At 40.2% G+C, this 15,077-nt stretch overlaps 1 protein-coding gene across 10 annotated transcripts in view; it reads left to right on the plus strand.

The window, feature by feature from the left end:
* Positions 1-15,077, plus strand: part of LDB2 (LIM domain binding 2) — a 394,374-nt gene that overhangs the window by 131,421 nt on the left and 247,876 nt on the right. For all 10 annotated transcript variants that reach the window (XM_008017817.3, XM_008017815.3, XM_008017820.3 and 7 more), the window contains exon 2: positions 13,840-13,942. In XM_008017817.3, coding sequence (XP_008016008.1) covers positions 13,840-13,942 — 103 coding nt within the window. The remainder of the gene's footprint in view (positions 1-13,839; positions 13,943-15,077) is intronic.

A 15,077-nucleotide genomic window follows, 5' to 3' on the forward strand; every position in this document is an offset into this window, starting at 1 on the left:
CCCCTAGAGTGTCTCTGAAAAACCTGTCTTCCACGAAACTAGTCCCTGGTGCCAAAAAGGTTGGGGACTGCTGGCTTACAGCATTTTCCCCTCTTCAGATGCCATAAAGACAGATATCCTCCTACCTTTTCTTCTAGTAGTTCAAAAATTTTGGTTTTCTTTATTTACATGCTTAATTCCTCTGGAACTTATGTTTGGTTACGCGAGCTGTAACCTAATTTATTTATTATTTGCAGGTGAAAAGCCAATTGTCTCTATACTCCTCATCAAATAATTCTTCTCAACCTCACTACCAGGCAATTCCATATCTACCAGTTACTCATTTTCCACACAAGCTTCTGTCTGTGTCTTGGTTCTCCATTCCGTCCCACTGCTCTGTTTGTCTGCCTATTTTCTTCACTTTATATTATCATGTAAGAATGTGCTTGTGTTATTTTAAACTGTATGTGAGCATTATATTTTAAGGATTCCTGTTTTCTTTCTGGTGGACATATCATAGTTTCTTGAATCATTTCTCTATTGTAGGGCAAACACATTGTTCCTAGTTTTTTTGTATGTGTTTTTTTCTATTATGAGTGCTCCTGTGGTGAATAATTTTTTGTACAAAGCATTTACATATTTTTGGATTATGTCCTTTGGATGGATTCCCAGAAATAGAATTACTGAGTCGAAGGGCATGAATATTTCTTAATGCTTTTAATTCACAGCATATATTTATTTAAAACATTAAAGTGAATAAAGATTCTGGAAAGTTCCTGGTACTCTGTGATGTGGTTGTAATCAGCTGGGCTGTGCCAACTCGGAACCTTGGTATGGCTGCCCTGTGGGAGTTCAAGAGGGAGATTAACATGTCTCCTTGATAGATTTATCTTTTGTTTTTGGTAGTTTGTCTAACACACTTTTTATATTCATTTATTTAGGCAGTCATTTTTAAGCACCTATTATATGCCAGGCTTCAGAGGAAAGCAGGCAATAGGATCTTGTATTCCAATGAACACAATTTCTAGTATGTAAGAAGAGAAACAAACAAAATTGAATGATCAAGGAAAAACATAGACTGATGTGACAGCAAGTAGACTTCTGTAGATTGGATGACCAAAAGATGACAAGGATGCTGAGATTTGAATGAAGAGAAAGAGAAAGCCACACCAAAGAGAGGAAAGGCATCCATTAGTGGTGGACATAGCTGGTTCAAAGGACCCTGTGGTGGGGTGGAGTGCAGCCCTGGGCCCAAAGGAAGGTCCCCAAAGTAAGAACCCAGATCTGTGGGCTGTGCTGAGAGTACACTGAACCAACAGCAAAGACGACGACAAAGTCCCAGCCACATAGGAGAGTGAGCTCCCTACACAGCAAAGATGAGCCATAGAAAAGTTTTAGTTGGGAGGGATGCAATCTAACAGGCATTGCTGAAAGATCCTCCGGGCTTCTTTGCAGAGCACAGGTTACAGGGTAACAGGATTGGGGGCTGAGAGATGAGTTAGGAAAAAGTCACTGTTGTCCAGGCTGAAGTTACTGGAGGCGCAGAGAAGGGGTGGCAGTGGAAGGAAAGAAACATGGGTGGATTTCCATTCATGTGTCAGTGGTAAATTCATGGGATTTGCTGACAGATTGGAGGTGTGGAGTTAGGGTAAGACGGGAATCAAGAATATGTTCTCAAATGCTGGCCTAAGTGACCGAGAAACTGGAATTACGTTATGGAGATGGAAGAGAATGAGAAGATTGGCTTGTGCGGGATGAAGTTGGGGGAGATGTCTGGCTTTGGCCATGTTAAGCCTGAGATGCCTCTTTGGTTAAGAAGTGGAGAGGTGAGTGAGGCAGGTAGGGTCACAATTCTGAAGTCCCAGGGAGAAGTTTGGAGCTGTAATATCTACTTGGGTATCACTGACATATTAGAGAGAATTCAAGTACACTGGTAAACAGATTTGTAAACAGAATAGAAATGATTGACCATCACCAAGAAAAACATTATTTTTTTCTAGGTTTCAAGAATATTCTGGGTTTTTTATATTTATCTTTGTGAACAAAACTTTTTTTTTTTCATTTTTTCCAAGTAGGAAGAGAGAAAGTCTTGAGTTTTCTTATCTAGTGGCTTCCTATGGCCTTGGTCCTGGCACAGTCCTCCAATGTTTAGGGGTGACTTGAAGAATTATTCTTGTCATTTGGTCAACTATCCAGATGCAACAGGGTGGGTCACAAAAACAAGATTTTGCATCTTGCAAGCTTTACCAGAAACATTCCCCTGTCTGCTGTGTTTATGTTGGAATGGAAAATTTGTGCCTGATTTTACAGTGAGCTTTTCTCAAGATATACGAGTTGCTACCTCATCACATTATCCTGCATCTCGGGACCTCTCACACCTCGATGGTGTGATGTAATGCGATGTGTGGTGCTCATTGCTACAGACCTGTCATGAACAAAACCTGTGCTTCTAGAGTAATGCCTTTCCACGTCATTTTCAAAGTGGCCTTGCATAGCATTCCCAGTATATTATTTTTGATTGTGAGAGTGCATGTCTCTGTGTTTGAGTATAAAATAGGAAATTTAATTATTAAAAAAAGACCATTCCTCTTTCCTACTAGAATCGTATAGATTAGAGATTGGAATAGGCAGCAAGTAAAGCTTTGTGGATGGAAACAAAAATTGATGAGTCAGAGAGGATGCAAATTCCAGTGTTGCCACTTCTTTGATTTGTAACCTTGGGTACATTTCTTAACCCCTTGGGGCCTCAGTTTCCCCACTGACATTGGGATAATAAAATTACAAACTTGATAGAGAGCCTGTGAGGACCAGAAAATACTACATTTTGAAACTGTGCATTTTCGCTGATTCAGTCATCAAAGAATCAAAGCCCCTGTTTCACAAACGTGTAAATAGATCAGAGAGTGGCAGTGTTCAATCATCATAAAATTAAAAGTACTGGCTTTCTTCTGGGTTTTGAGAATATGCTGGGTTTTAGTTAAATAAATATTTATTTGTTGAATTAAGTCATTTAAATAGTGAAATAATGGAGCAATTATTTGTTGCCTTCCTGCCACATGTTAGGTACTGTGCACGTAAAACACACGAGACATGGGTACAGATACTGTCCTCAAAAAGCTGACAGGAATCCCAACTTCAAAAAAGAAAAAATTATTTCATCACCCTTATAATAAGTCCGGCAGCAAAAAAGCTAAATTGTTAGCACATACACACTGAGGCATTTTAGTCATTGCTTTTAGTTATTCCAACTAACATTTCTGTTTGGACTACTCGGAATTAATTACTGATTTTGTGTATCAAAGCTGGAGATTCAAATACATGAATTTCTCAGGTCTTTGCGGGAAAAACCACTGATGTAGCTTCTACTGAAGAGCTGTGTCTACTGGATACGAAGTCTTGTCTTTCTGCACATTTTAATATGCCACTTTCTCAAGGCAGCATCCACGTGCACTAGGCAGGGAACCATAGTGAGCACCTTCTAAAAGGGAGGCCTTGATTTGTGAGTGAAATGCTGAGATGCTGGCTCAAAACACACAATGTGCTATGTTGGTAACATGCCGTTTTATAATTTATCAGTTAAAATGATAACTAATGCTTACTGTTAAAATGCAATTTAGCTGAGAATGAACAAATCATAGTTGAGAATTAGAGAAGAAAAATTCAGTCTCTGGAACATGAGTTGTTTAAAAAAAAAGAAAAATCCATAGGGCTGGGTACAGTGGTTCACACCTGTAATCCCAGCACTTTGGGAGGCCAGGGCAGGTGGATCACCTGAGGTCAGGAGTTCGAGACCAGCCTAGTCAACATGGTGAACCCCTGTCTCTACTAAAAATACACATGATGGTGGGCGCCTGTAATCTCAGCTACTCAGGAGGCTGAGGCAGGAGAATCGCTTGAACCCAGGAGGCAGAGGTTGCAGTGAGCCAAGACTGTGCCACTGCACTCCAGCCTGGGCAACAAGAGGGAAGTTCCATCTCAAAAAAAAAAAAAAAAAAAAAATTCCCATAAAGATAAGTAAAGAAGGGAGATTTAAAATCCCTCTCTGCATCCTTTTCATGCCTGTGCAGTTACCAGCTGGTAAGGGCAAATGGTCTTACCTTATTACTTTTATTTGTGTGTTTTCAAGCCGAATTCCATAAGTGTGATGGAAATCCTTGCTTTGGGCTGCCTGTTCCAGAGAGAGACCCAAACGTTCAGTGCGCTTGGCATTGACTGGATGTTGAAACAACTAACAAGACAGATATTTTAGGGAATATTGTTTTGAATAAAGGAACATCATAATGGAACGGTCACGAGTCTAAACTTGCTAGCCAGAGTCCTTGGGGTTGAACTCTTTCTTGGCAACTGATAGCTGTGTAATGTTAAGCAATATCTAACTCCTCAGTGCCTCAGTTTTCTCATCTATAAGATGGGGTTAATAATGCTACTAATACTGTAGGGTATGGTGAGGTTTTGTGGAGTTTACAGTGCATGATGAGTTCAGAATGGTAGCTGGCATATGATAAGTGCCACATAACTGTTGATTATTATTATTAACTGAGCCTGATTCAAAATAAACATGGTTTGAGATAGACACTTGGTTTTGGAGAAAGGGTGGCTTGTGATGAAGGAATCAAAAACACAGTTACAGTCTTGGAATATAAATGGACTGAGCTTCCTTCAGTGTGAGAGGGACTCTAGGTAACAGAAAGGCAGAAGGCATGGGATTTGGGGTATTTTTTGTCTTCTTTCTCAATATCTGGATGTGGCAGAAAAAAGAAATGTAGGGAGAGCAAGTGTAGCAAGTGTGTTTCTGCCTCGGTCATTTCAGGCAAATTTATTCTTTCTTCAGTATCTTCTCAGAAAGGTTAGCTGATGCATGTAAAACAGGAATGACTAAAATAGTAAGATACAAATTAATAGTGTTATTTAAGTGTGTGTGTACAAGAGAGTAGGGTTATAAGATGAGACATTCTCATTTTTTTCTAGAACCACAAGATACTGAAGAAAGTTCATGCCCTCCCATCTCCCAGCTTTCAGACCCCTTCAGAACGCTCTCCACTTTGACTTGTTTAAGTTTATTTTAATAAAAAAAAGAAAAACACATTTTCAGAAATAGATGCTTTAGGTATGGTTCATTCTTTGGAGGGGGTGTATGTGTACCACGTGACAAGTGGTTGCCATGGTAATTTCTCATTATTGTTGAATTGAAAAATAATTACTCTGGCAAAAATCCCACGTAACCTGTCAGTGCTTAAGTTAAAGATGCCGAGGGGCAGCCCTGGCACTGGGATCCTGTTTTTGGTGAAGGAGGGATAGGGTTGGGAACAGGAGAGAATCCAGGATGGAAGCAAAATGCTTCTGTAGATTTTTAAGCATAATTAAGACTCTCTTCTGCTATTTGACATGACTGTGTGTTTCACCCTGATATATGATTAGGCTGCTGGTGAAATTTGGGTTCACCTGTGAGATGGGACAAGAGGACTAAGGATTGTAATAGCACGAATGCATATAGGGGATTGTTTAGAATAAAGAAGCTTTGATGGTACTTTTTCCTAAGTAAAATATAGAAGAATTGTCAACTCCACTTCCCCTGTCTGTGTTCAGGCTGAGTTAATTTCATCTTTATTTACCTGGAGGCTGCTGTATGCTATTGTTACTTTCTAGCTTTGGGGAAAAGAACTCGCTTTTTACTTATTAATATTCACTAAACACTCGCCACACACAGTTCAGATACTAAACAACAGCAAGAATTGGAAGTACCTGTCTGTTGGGAAAACGTGTCCCAGATCAGAAACCTTGTGGCAGGGTGCACAGAGCTCAGTCCACACACGAGTTCGGGCATTTGGTACTCAGTGCTCCTGATCCATGGGTCATTGTGGAGTGGTATGGAAAACCTATGCTTGCTTGCTTTCCTATGCCTGTGTAAAGAAATAATCCTCCTTTTGGTTAATGAAGGCCTTAACATACACTCCTCTTTTAAGAGAATGATTGGCAAACTGGTAGTATTATTAGTAGTGCTACTCCATTTTTGCATCTTTTTTTGGACTTCTAGATGTTCATCCTTCTCCCAGCAGAGCTAGTCTCTGTTTTGTCATTAAGCTGCTCCTGCTACTAGATCCCACTTGGAAATATATTGCTTAACAGTACTCTTTGAATCTCTACCCATGCATCAATCAGACCAGATGCTTTTCATATGAAAGTACAGGGACCTCCTAATGAAAGGACCAAAATATAAACAGATACAAACCTTATGTCTAGGCACAGCCACTTTAGGCATATGCCTGAGAGAAATTCTTACATATAAACACAAAGGGAAACTACAGAGATGTTTATGGCAGCATTGTTGTGATGACCAAAAAAATAGGAACTATCTGGAGATTATTAGTAGCAAAATGTTTAAATAAAATGTATTACTGTATATTTATTCAGTGCATTAGTATGTAGTTTATTTAACGAAAGAGAGACCCAATATATAAATTGGGGCTGAGCACGCTCATGCCTGTAATCCCAGCACTTTGGGAGGCCGAGGCGGGTGGATCACCTGAAGTCAGGAGTTCAGGATCAGCCTGACCAACATGGAGAAACCTCGGCTCTACTAAAAATACAAAAATTAGCTGGGCATGGTGGTGGGCACCTGTAATCCCAGCTACTCGGGTGGCTGAGGCAGGAGAATCACTTGAATGTGGAGGTGGAGGTTGCAGTGAGCCAAGATTGCGCCACTGCACTCCAGCCTGGGTGACAGAGCAAGACTCTGTCTCAAAAAAAAAAATATATATATATACACACACACACACACACACGCATATATATACATACATGTATATATATGTGTGTATATATATACATATGTGTATATATATGTGTGTATATATATACATATGTGTATATATGTGTGTATATATATACATATATAAATTGGATAGGCCTTCAAACACAATGTTAAAAGTAAACAAATCACAGTTAAGGAAGAAAACATAATGTATCTTATCATGTAAAACAAATATTAAAAACAAAATAGGACTGTATATGAATGGAATCATGCATGTATATAAATATAAAAGATGGGCTAGGAAGATCCATGTGGTTTTCATGAGACAGTTGTGTATGGGGGTCTAGGGGAGGAGAGAGAAAAACAGAGTAGGTTATGGTGACAGAACATTTATTTTTATTTGTAACATTTAATTACTTTAGAAAAGGAAAATGCAATAATATTGCAATAATTGTTAATTCTGGGTAATGGGCCCATGAGTCTTCATCATATCCTCTTTTGTTCTTAATTTTTAAAATTAATAAAGTAAAATCTGGCTTAACGACAGCCAGTCAAGTGCATTCATGTACTACAAGCAACCTTAACCAACATTTCACTGAGACATATAGTACTCCAAAGGTGGCTCAAAAGCATGGCAGTGTAGGTATGAGATAATATTTTAAATTTCTTCCTCCGTGTGAACTTCTGACACGCGTGTCTGGGGCATTCCGTTGTTGTGAGATGAGATAACAGTGATGTGACATAGAGAAGACTTCTCTCGAATGCTGTCTTGGCCCCTAGCTACTGAGGTTAGATTTTAAGATTCCTATAATTTTAGAGAAAGAATCTTACACACTGTGTAGGTAGGGCCTTATCATCTGTTTAGTGCATTTTTTCTACTCCATTATTGGGTACTAATTTATAGGAGAATCCTGCTGAGGATGGATAGATACATAATGCCCATTCTTTATCCTTAAGTAATGTAGTCTGCTGGAGCTGTCAGAAGTTTAGGAAAATGTGTGTTACGAGGTGATAATTCCATGATAATTTCATATACACTCTATTGGGAGTATAGTTGTCAAGATTTCCTAGTACAGAAGACAGTGAAAGAGGGGTCCACAAACTGCATCATTGCAGGTCAAAAGAATGACATATGCAAAGGCAGGGAGGCACAAAAAGTTGACAAGGAGCCCTTGACCCTGACAGGTGAACTGCTGGAGGTCCCTTGGCTCCCACACATTGCTGGGAGGCCAACTCCAGGGCTCCTGCATACACTGGCTCCTTTCTGGTGTGGTAAGAATGTTTTTTCTCTGGATTGACTGTCTTTTAGCTTAGACGCACCAAATGTTGTATCTCTTATATCTGCCAGTCCCAGATGTGCGTGCCACCCAGTACACCTGGGATCAAGATGTCAGACTTGTGGTTGTGTTTTAGAAGCATGTTCTATACCCTTTACTTGGAAGTCCCAAAAGGTTGATCTTTATTTTTTGGGCAAAGATGAGACTGGTCAGTCTCAATGCACCTCCTGGTTAATCTCCAAGTTAGTTTGACTTGTGATGATTATGTGCGTGGAGTAAGAGTGATCAGCTGCACCCTGCTTCGCCTCTAAACTTTAGCGGAAACCAGATTTAGTGAGCTGCTCTATGGGATCCTTCATCAAAACAGCCTTGATAACTTAACTCACGCAGTCTTATACTGGCTGTCTTGCTAAACATGGCCACATTGCCAGGTCCAAAAGGAGAATGGGCCATTTTTGTGGTTCTTGCATTTCTCCAATGATGTTGGCTCTAAGTTTCCAACATCAGGTGGAACTGCTAGCCTGTACATAAAATTGCAGAATTTTAACTAGTACCTTTTCTTTCAAATGACCATGGTCTCTTTCTCTTCCTCACATGTGGCCAAGATGACTGACAATTAAATCTTGGAAAATGGAGGGAATTTTTTTTTTTTTTTTTTGGAGTGACTGTTCACAATTCATGAGGTAGCTGTGTTACCAAGAACTGAGCTTCTACCAGTAGAGTTGTTAGATCTTCTGCCAGAGACTTCCATTTGACTCAGCAGAGGTCTTAGCTGTATTTCAGCCGCTCCCTAAACTCCTAATCTCTTTATTATGCACATTACTCCTACAAAATTGCCTAACTGATCTCAGGAACTATACCAGAAAACAGAATGGAAGCAAGAAGTGTTCCAAAAGGAGATTTATTATTAGGAACACCATGTGAAGGTGGGAAAAAGGGCATGAACTTTGGAGGAGGAAATTTCCTCTCGTCAATGCTGACCTCTTACTCTAACTCTTGTAAACCATTTTTGGTCTTCAACCTAAAGTGGGAAATAACTTTTTAAGTAGAATTATTTACAAAAAAGCGTGTATTGGAGTTAGGCAGACTTGTTACGTGAACTTTAGTTTCATCACTTTCTTGCTTTCTGACCTTTATTGAGTAGCTTGCCTTTTTGAATTTTAGATTCTCTATGAATATCTTAAGGGTTAAATGAGATAACGATGAATGATAATAGTTGACACATATTGAACAACTACTATATGCCGGGCAGTTTCTCTTAAGTCCTCACAGCCCACTGAGATTATTATTCTCACTTACCCAACAAGCAAACAGACGCAAAGAAATTAGGTGAGTTGACTGAGGTCATCCAGCTATTAAGAGGCAGAATTCACCTGTTTAAGTCAGTATACCATAGAAGTTAAGGACATAAGTTCTCTATAAGGCTGCCTGCTCTGCCCCTTGGTAGCAATTAGGGTAGTTATGAAAATAAAATGGTTCAATACATCTACAGTACTTAGGAAATTCTGGATTACGATACTAACGTTAACCCAGGGCCCCCAACGATGTGCTCTTTCCGTAATAAGCTTCCTTCATATACAGCCAACACAAGAATGGCCTATCCCCAACACTTAGTAATTTTTGTCTTAAATCTCTACTCCTTTTATTCCTTTCCTAAATAAATATTCGTTCTGTCATAACTAAAGACTAATTCAAAAGCTGTGTGTGTGTATGTGTGTGTGTGTGTGTGTTTGCATGTGTTTGCACGTGGGGGGAGATTGAAAATTATAGTTTAAATACACAGAATGTCATTTTTATGCCAGTTTAAAATTATTGACCAACAGACAAAGTAGGGTCCACAATCAAGATCTCTGGACAACTTTGTAGAGTGATTTTCCTGAGCTGAGTTTGTGATGCCACAATAAGAAATTTCATCCATCCATCTATCTGTTAATGTGTTCTATCAGCCAAACAAAAATATTATTTTATCTACCTATTATATGCCTGGCCCTGTGAATTTAAATGTTACATTTTTATTTCAAGGATGTTCTTTCAAGATTTGTGACCGAAACCAATTATTTTGTGTGTGTGTGTGGTTACCTAATGTGCCCATTCTCCCAGCAAACCTCTTCTGAAATTTCCTGAGAAGTTGCCTTATCCCGTGTTCCACTGAAACTAGTTTGAATCATATGACATTTCTCATTCTTGGATCACTATGTCTCTTTCAACTTCTGCCAAAACTCACGTACCTATCTAGGCCCTTTGGAACCTGTAACACTGCTCATAGACGTTCCTTGAACCTCATTGTAACTTGAGTACTTTCTTTTCTCCCAGTGACCTCAGATCAGCCAGCATTTCTCTTGACTTTTGCCTTTCACTGGTTCATTTTCCAGCAGCAGTGTCAGAGACCAAGAGTTAGATTATCAGAAAATAGAGGGTGATATGTTTTGGCTGTGTCCCCACCCAAATCTCATCTTGAGTTATAGTCCCCACAATCCCCATGTGTCATGGGAGAGACAAGGTGGAGATAACTGAATCACAGGGCTGGTTTCCCTTATCTTGTTCTCATGATAGTGAGTTAGCTCTCATGAGATCTGATGGTTTTATAAGGGGCTTCCCCCTTCACTGGGCACTCATTCTTCTCCTCCCCTTCCACCATGATTGTAAATTTCCCGAGGCTTCCCCAGCCATGCTGAACTGTGAGGCAATTAAGCCTCTTTCCTTTATAAATTACTCAGTCTTGGGTATATCTTCATAGCAGTGTAAGAATGAATTAATACAGAGGGGATCCAGTCACTGGGCCTCTGAATAATGAGCAAAGCAAACGAGAAGTAATACATTTTCATTCAGATTTTTAACTGTGTTGTGGACAGATGCTGTTGCCAGGGAAATGGGTTGCTAATGGTTGAAGTGATAGAGAAAAGTGCTGATTTATAAACAGACTATTTTAAAAAGTTCATTTTTTTTTTTTTTTGAGACCAAGTCTCACTCTGTCACCCAGGTGGGAGTGCAGTGGGGTGATCTCAGCTCACTGCTACCTCTGCCTCCCAGGTTCAAGTTATTCTCTTGCCTCAGTCTCCCATGTAACTGGGATTACAGGCGCCCACCACCATGCCCGGCCGGATAATTTTTGTATTTTTAGCAGAGATGGGGGTTTCACCATGTTGGTCAGGCTGGTCTCAAACTCCTGACCCTCAGGTGGTCCACCCGCCTAGGCCTCCCAAAGTGCTGGGATTACAGGCGCGAGCCACCATGTCTGGCCATAAAGTTCATTTTCAATGCAGTTCTTTATAAAGTGGAATGCCTCCTGCCCTAGATATAATATTAAAGATGGTAGGCAGAGGCAGGGAAAGGGCATTTTATTGATCTTCACTGTCTTTGGGGTGCTCTCCTGCAGATTTTATCTCTTGAAGATTTTATTCATCTTCACTCCCTTTGGGGAGCACTTTATACATATTTATTTAATCCTCAGATCTGTGCTGCCAGATAGTTACTATTGTTGTTGTTATTGTTATTGTCAGCTTCTAAATAAGTAGACAGGCTGGGGAAGGTAGAATAAGTTGCTAAGTTCAATAGCTGGGAAGAGGCAGTGTTGCCTGCAGGACTGAATTCCGCCGTGATGTATTACCAACTGCTTTACTGTAAAGCGCCAGGCAGTCTCCTGAGCGTGAGTCCTGGCTACAGGTCTGCACAACAAGGCAAGGAGCTCAAAGAAGAAACCAACTTGAGAGTAAATATTCCCTTTCTACTCTTTCTTCCCTCTTGCTGAACTCTAACCCCTGCCTCTCAAAGACTGTCAGGGAAGTGTAGCAGGTTGCTGTACGGAGCAGAGGATGGGTAGGTCAGCGGTGTCCAGTGGTCTGAGTTTAAATTCCATCTCTGACATTTATTCGCGGAGTGAACTGGAGCAGGTGACATTTACTGCCTAAGCTTTGGTTTCTGCAGTTGCAAAGTAGAGTTGCAAAGCAGCTTCATTCATTCACTGAGCTGCTTTTGTGAGTAATATCCTGGGCTAGACACTGTTCTGGGGGTTGGGAGATAAAGTAGCAAGCAAAACAAAGCCCCTGTGTACAAGAAGCTTATATTTGTATTGAAGAGAAAAAAACCACACACACAGAAGAAATGGATTCGTAGTGTGGATTAAGTAGGAAAATACACATAAAGTCGTTAGACTAGTGCTTGGCATGTGGTAAACACTCAATAAATGTTAACTGTGACTCTTTTTCCATCTGTGTAGTGATTTAAAGTCAAATAAACAAATGTATCCAGTCTTCTGAATAGGGTTTCTTTCCCTGGCAGATTCCTCCACTTCCAGGCCCACTGAGTTTTCTAAAAGCTCCGCAAGCTTCCAGAGCGTTGAGGACGTGTGCCATGGTCTCAGATGTGGAGCGAAGCTGCCTGTTTAGTTGCTCATGTGATTGTCTTCTGCTAGTGGGTTTTAAGCCCTTTGAGGGTAGGGACCAGTCTCTTATTCAGCTGTGCATTCTGAAGGCCTACACATAGTTAGGTGCCCAATACATATTTGTTTCTGAAAGGAGACAAAGCAGACCAGTTTGTACGTGGATCCATGCATTACTGTTCGGTGGTTTCCTATCTACCCTGTTTTACTGAGGAAAGGATTGGCTTTTGCTATGGTGATTGGAAGGAAGCCAAAGACAGACACAAAAATCCATTTGTCTGAGCTGCTTCTTTTCTGAAGGAGAGGACGGCATCAATCTTCTGTTGCTCCTTAATTATTCTTGCTGGGACTGAGGGTTAATTCCTGAGGCCTGCCAGTGACAACAACTTAATGTTGTCATAAGCAGAACAACTTAATGGGAAGAAGAGAGGCTTGTGGTATCTCTGCCAGGACCCGGCAGTGGGACTATTACATGGGGAGTGGCAATTCCCTTTCTGTCTCCTCTTCCATCTGACAGGCAACTGGGATGCATCTTGTCTTCAACTAACAATTCTCTAGAAAAAACATGGTGCTTAAGAATTTTGGGATAAATCAAGTCCTATACCGAGAATTAGGCTGGGATATGATTCCTCCTGTAAATATGACACTGTGTATAACCTTCTTAAATCACTGTGAGAGGGGGCCGTCTTCTCCCCTTGGAGATTAACAACGATTCTAACTGCCTTAAACTGGGCCACTTCCAAAGTGTTTTCTGCATGAGCAGGAGAAACATTCAACCCAAGACAAACAAACAGAATTCATATGGATGGCCTGCATTCTGCTGAACTGCTCTATTTTTAATACTCTTTAACAACAAGCTAGTGGTTGCCTATCCTCTTAAAACAATCAAGAACAGTCCATATATATGTGACAATCTGTTGTGCGTGAACTTCTCTATCAATCTATCCATCCATGTATCCGTACCTCTATCTTTTATAGGGATATTTGCAAACAATAGAGCTGGGAACATCTCTTTTGATTAAATTATGTTTGAAAATGATGTTTAACCTGGTTGTAATATTGTGGTTTCTATTTATAAAAATGAACTCTTAAAAGAGCAGAGAGAGAGAAAGAGAAAAAAAAGTCGCGTGTATTTTACATTAAATGCAAACCCTTTTGTCAAAAAACATCGCATTGTGTTTTGTGGCACATTTATTAAATCTCCCCAAATATATACTGGAGAATTAATTTTTATTTGGTAGGTTTGAGCTCACTTATTGAATTGAAACTTGGTTCCCAATTGAGGCAATTAATTTGAAGAGTGACCACTCACCTACCCGTTCCTGGAACACCCACACATATACACGAAGTAACGAGCAAGCAGCAACTGAATTTTTCTTTCTCTTCCGTTTTCTTTTCCTCTTTGAGATATTTTCCACTTTCCCCTGTTAAATAAATGATCTGTCTCTTTGCAGGATAGCGACAACCTCTGGTGGGACGCCTTTGCCACTGAATTTTTTGAAGATGATGCCACATTAACCCTTTCATTTTGTTTGGAAGATGGACCAAAGCGATACAGTAAGAAAGAAGTTTATTTTTCTAATATTTCCTCTTTCTGTGCCTGTAAGAAAACCATAGGGGTCTTCAGAGAATAGCACAGAGCTGACAGCCTGACAATAATACCACCACTCCTGACGATGTTCTTGCTTCCTATCAAGTCATTGTCACTGGGTGGCAGCCCGAGTTGGCTCTGAGAGATTTCCTTCGAGGCTTAGAATGTCTGGGTATTTGCCTGTTTAGAGAGCAAGGCAAATATGAACCAAGTCACCCAGTGACGAGTGGGAGCAGAATGATGGAAAATTTCCATGCATCTCTTCTCTGCCACCCTCTTTTATCCTTGACGGTTCACACTTGACATCCAATGTTCTGCTTCTGAAGGTTCTTAAAAAAAAAATTCCCACTGTCACTGTATCAGCCACATCCTTCTAATTCCCTCTTATCCATTATCTCATGTATTTATTTGACAAGTGCTATCTTTTTTTGGGGTGCGGGGAGGCCACAGTTGCTTTGAACATACAGTTTGGGATTAGTGCTGACAGAATTATAGTTCCTTGTCTTTCAGGCTAGTGATAACTCTGTAAAGATCCTCAAATTACAGCCTGTGGCACCTTGGGTAACAGCTGATCTGTCCTGATTAGGTTCAGCCAACTTGTCAGAGATCAGATTTGCTACTTGTGCTATGAGACCAGGAGGCATAGATGCATCAGCACAAAAGCAATTAATGTCCAGTTAGATCAGAGAGAGATGCGTTTTCAGAAATCAGTGTTGCACCTAGGAAAGAATCCATCAGAGGAAAAACATCGCCACTGTCACAAACACTGAAATGATGAGGGAACCAGCCGTGGTATGATGAACCAGTCATGGTATGAATGAGTCAATCCAGAACATTTGAAAAATTGACAGGTAATAGGGTTCTTGATACATGTAATTGAAAGCTCTGATTGTTGCTAATCTATTTCAAAGCCACCATGGAACAACAATTAAAAAAAAACTCAGGGAGGCTTTAGGCAACTTGGTGCCATTTGCATACTATTAACAGCTATACTAGTAGCATCAGTTGCATAATTAACTGATTAATTATGCTAATATATGCACTTGGTGATTTTGCAATAGTGTTAAATAGGGGAGGAGCAGCCTGGAGTGGACTTTCTGC

Source organism: Chlorocebus sabaeus, chromosome 27, assembly GCF_047675955.1.
Source record: "Chlorocebus sabaeus isolate Y175 chromosome 27, mChlSab1.0.hap1, whole genome shotgun sequence".
Classification (NCBI taxonomy): domain Eukaryota; kingdom Metazoa; phylum Chordata; class Mammalia; order Primates; family Cercopithecidae; genus Chlorocebus; species Chlorocebus sabaeus.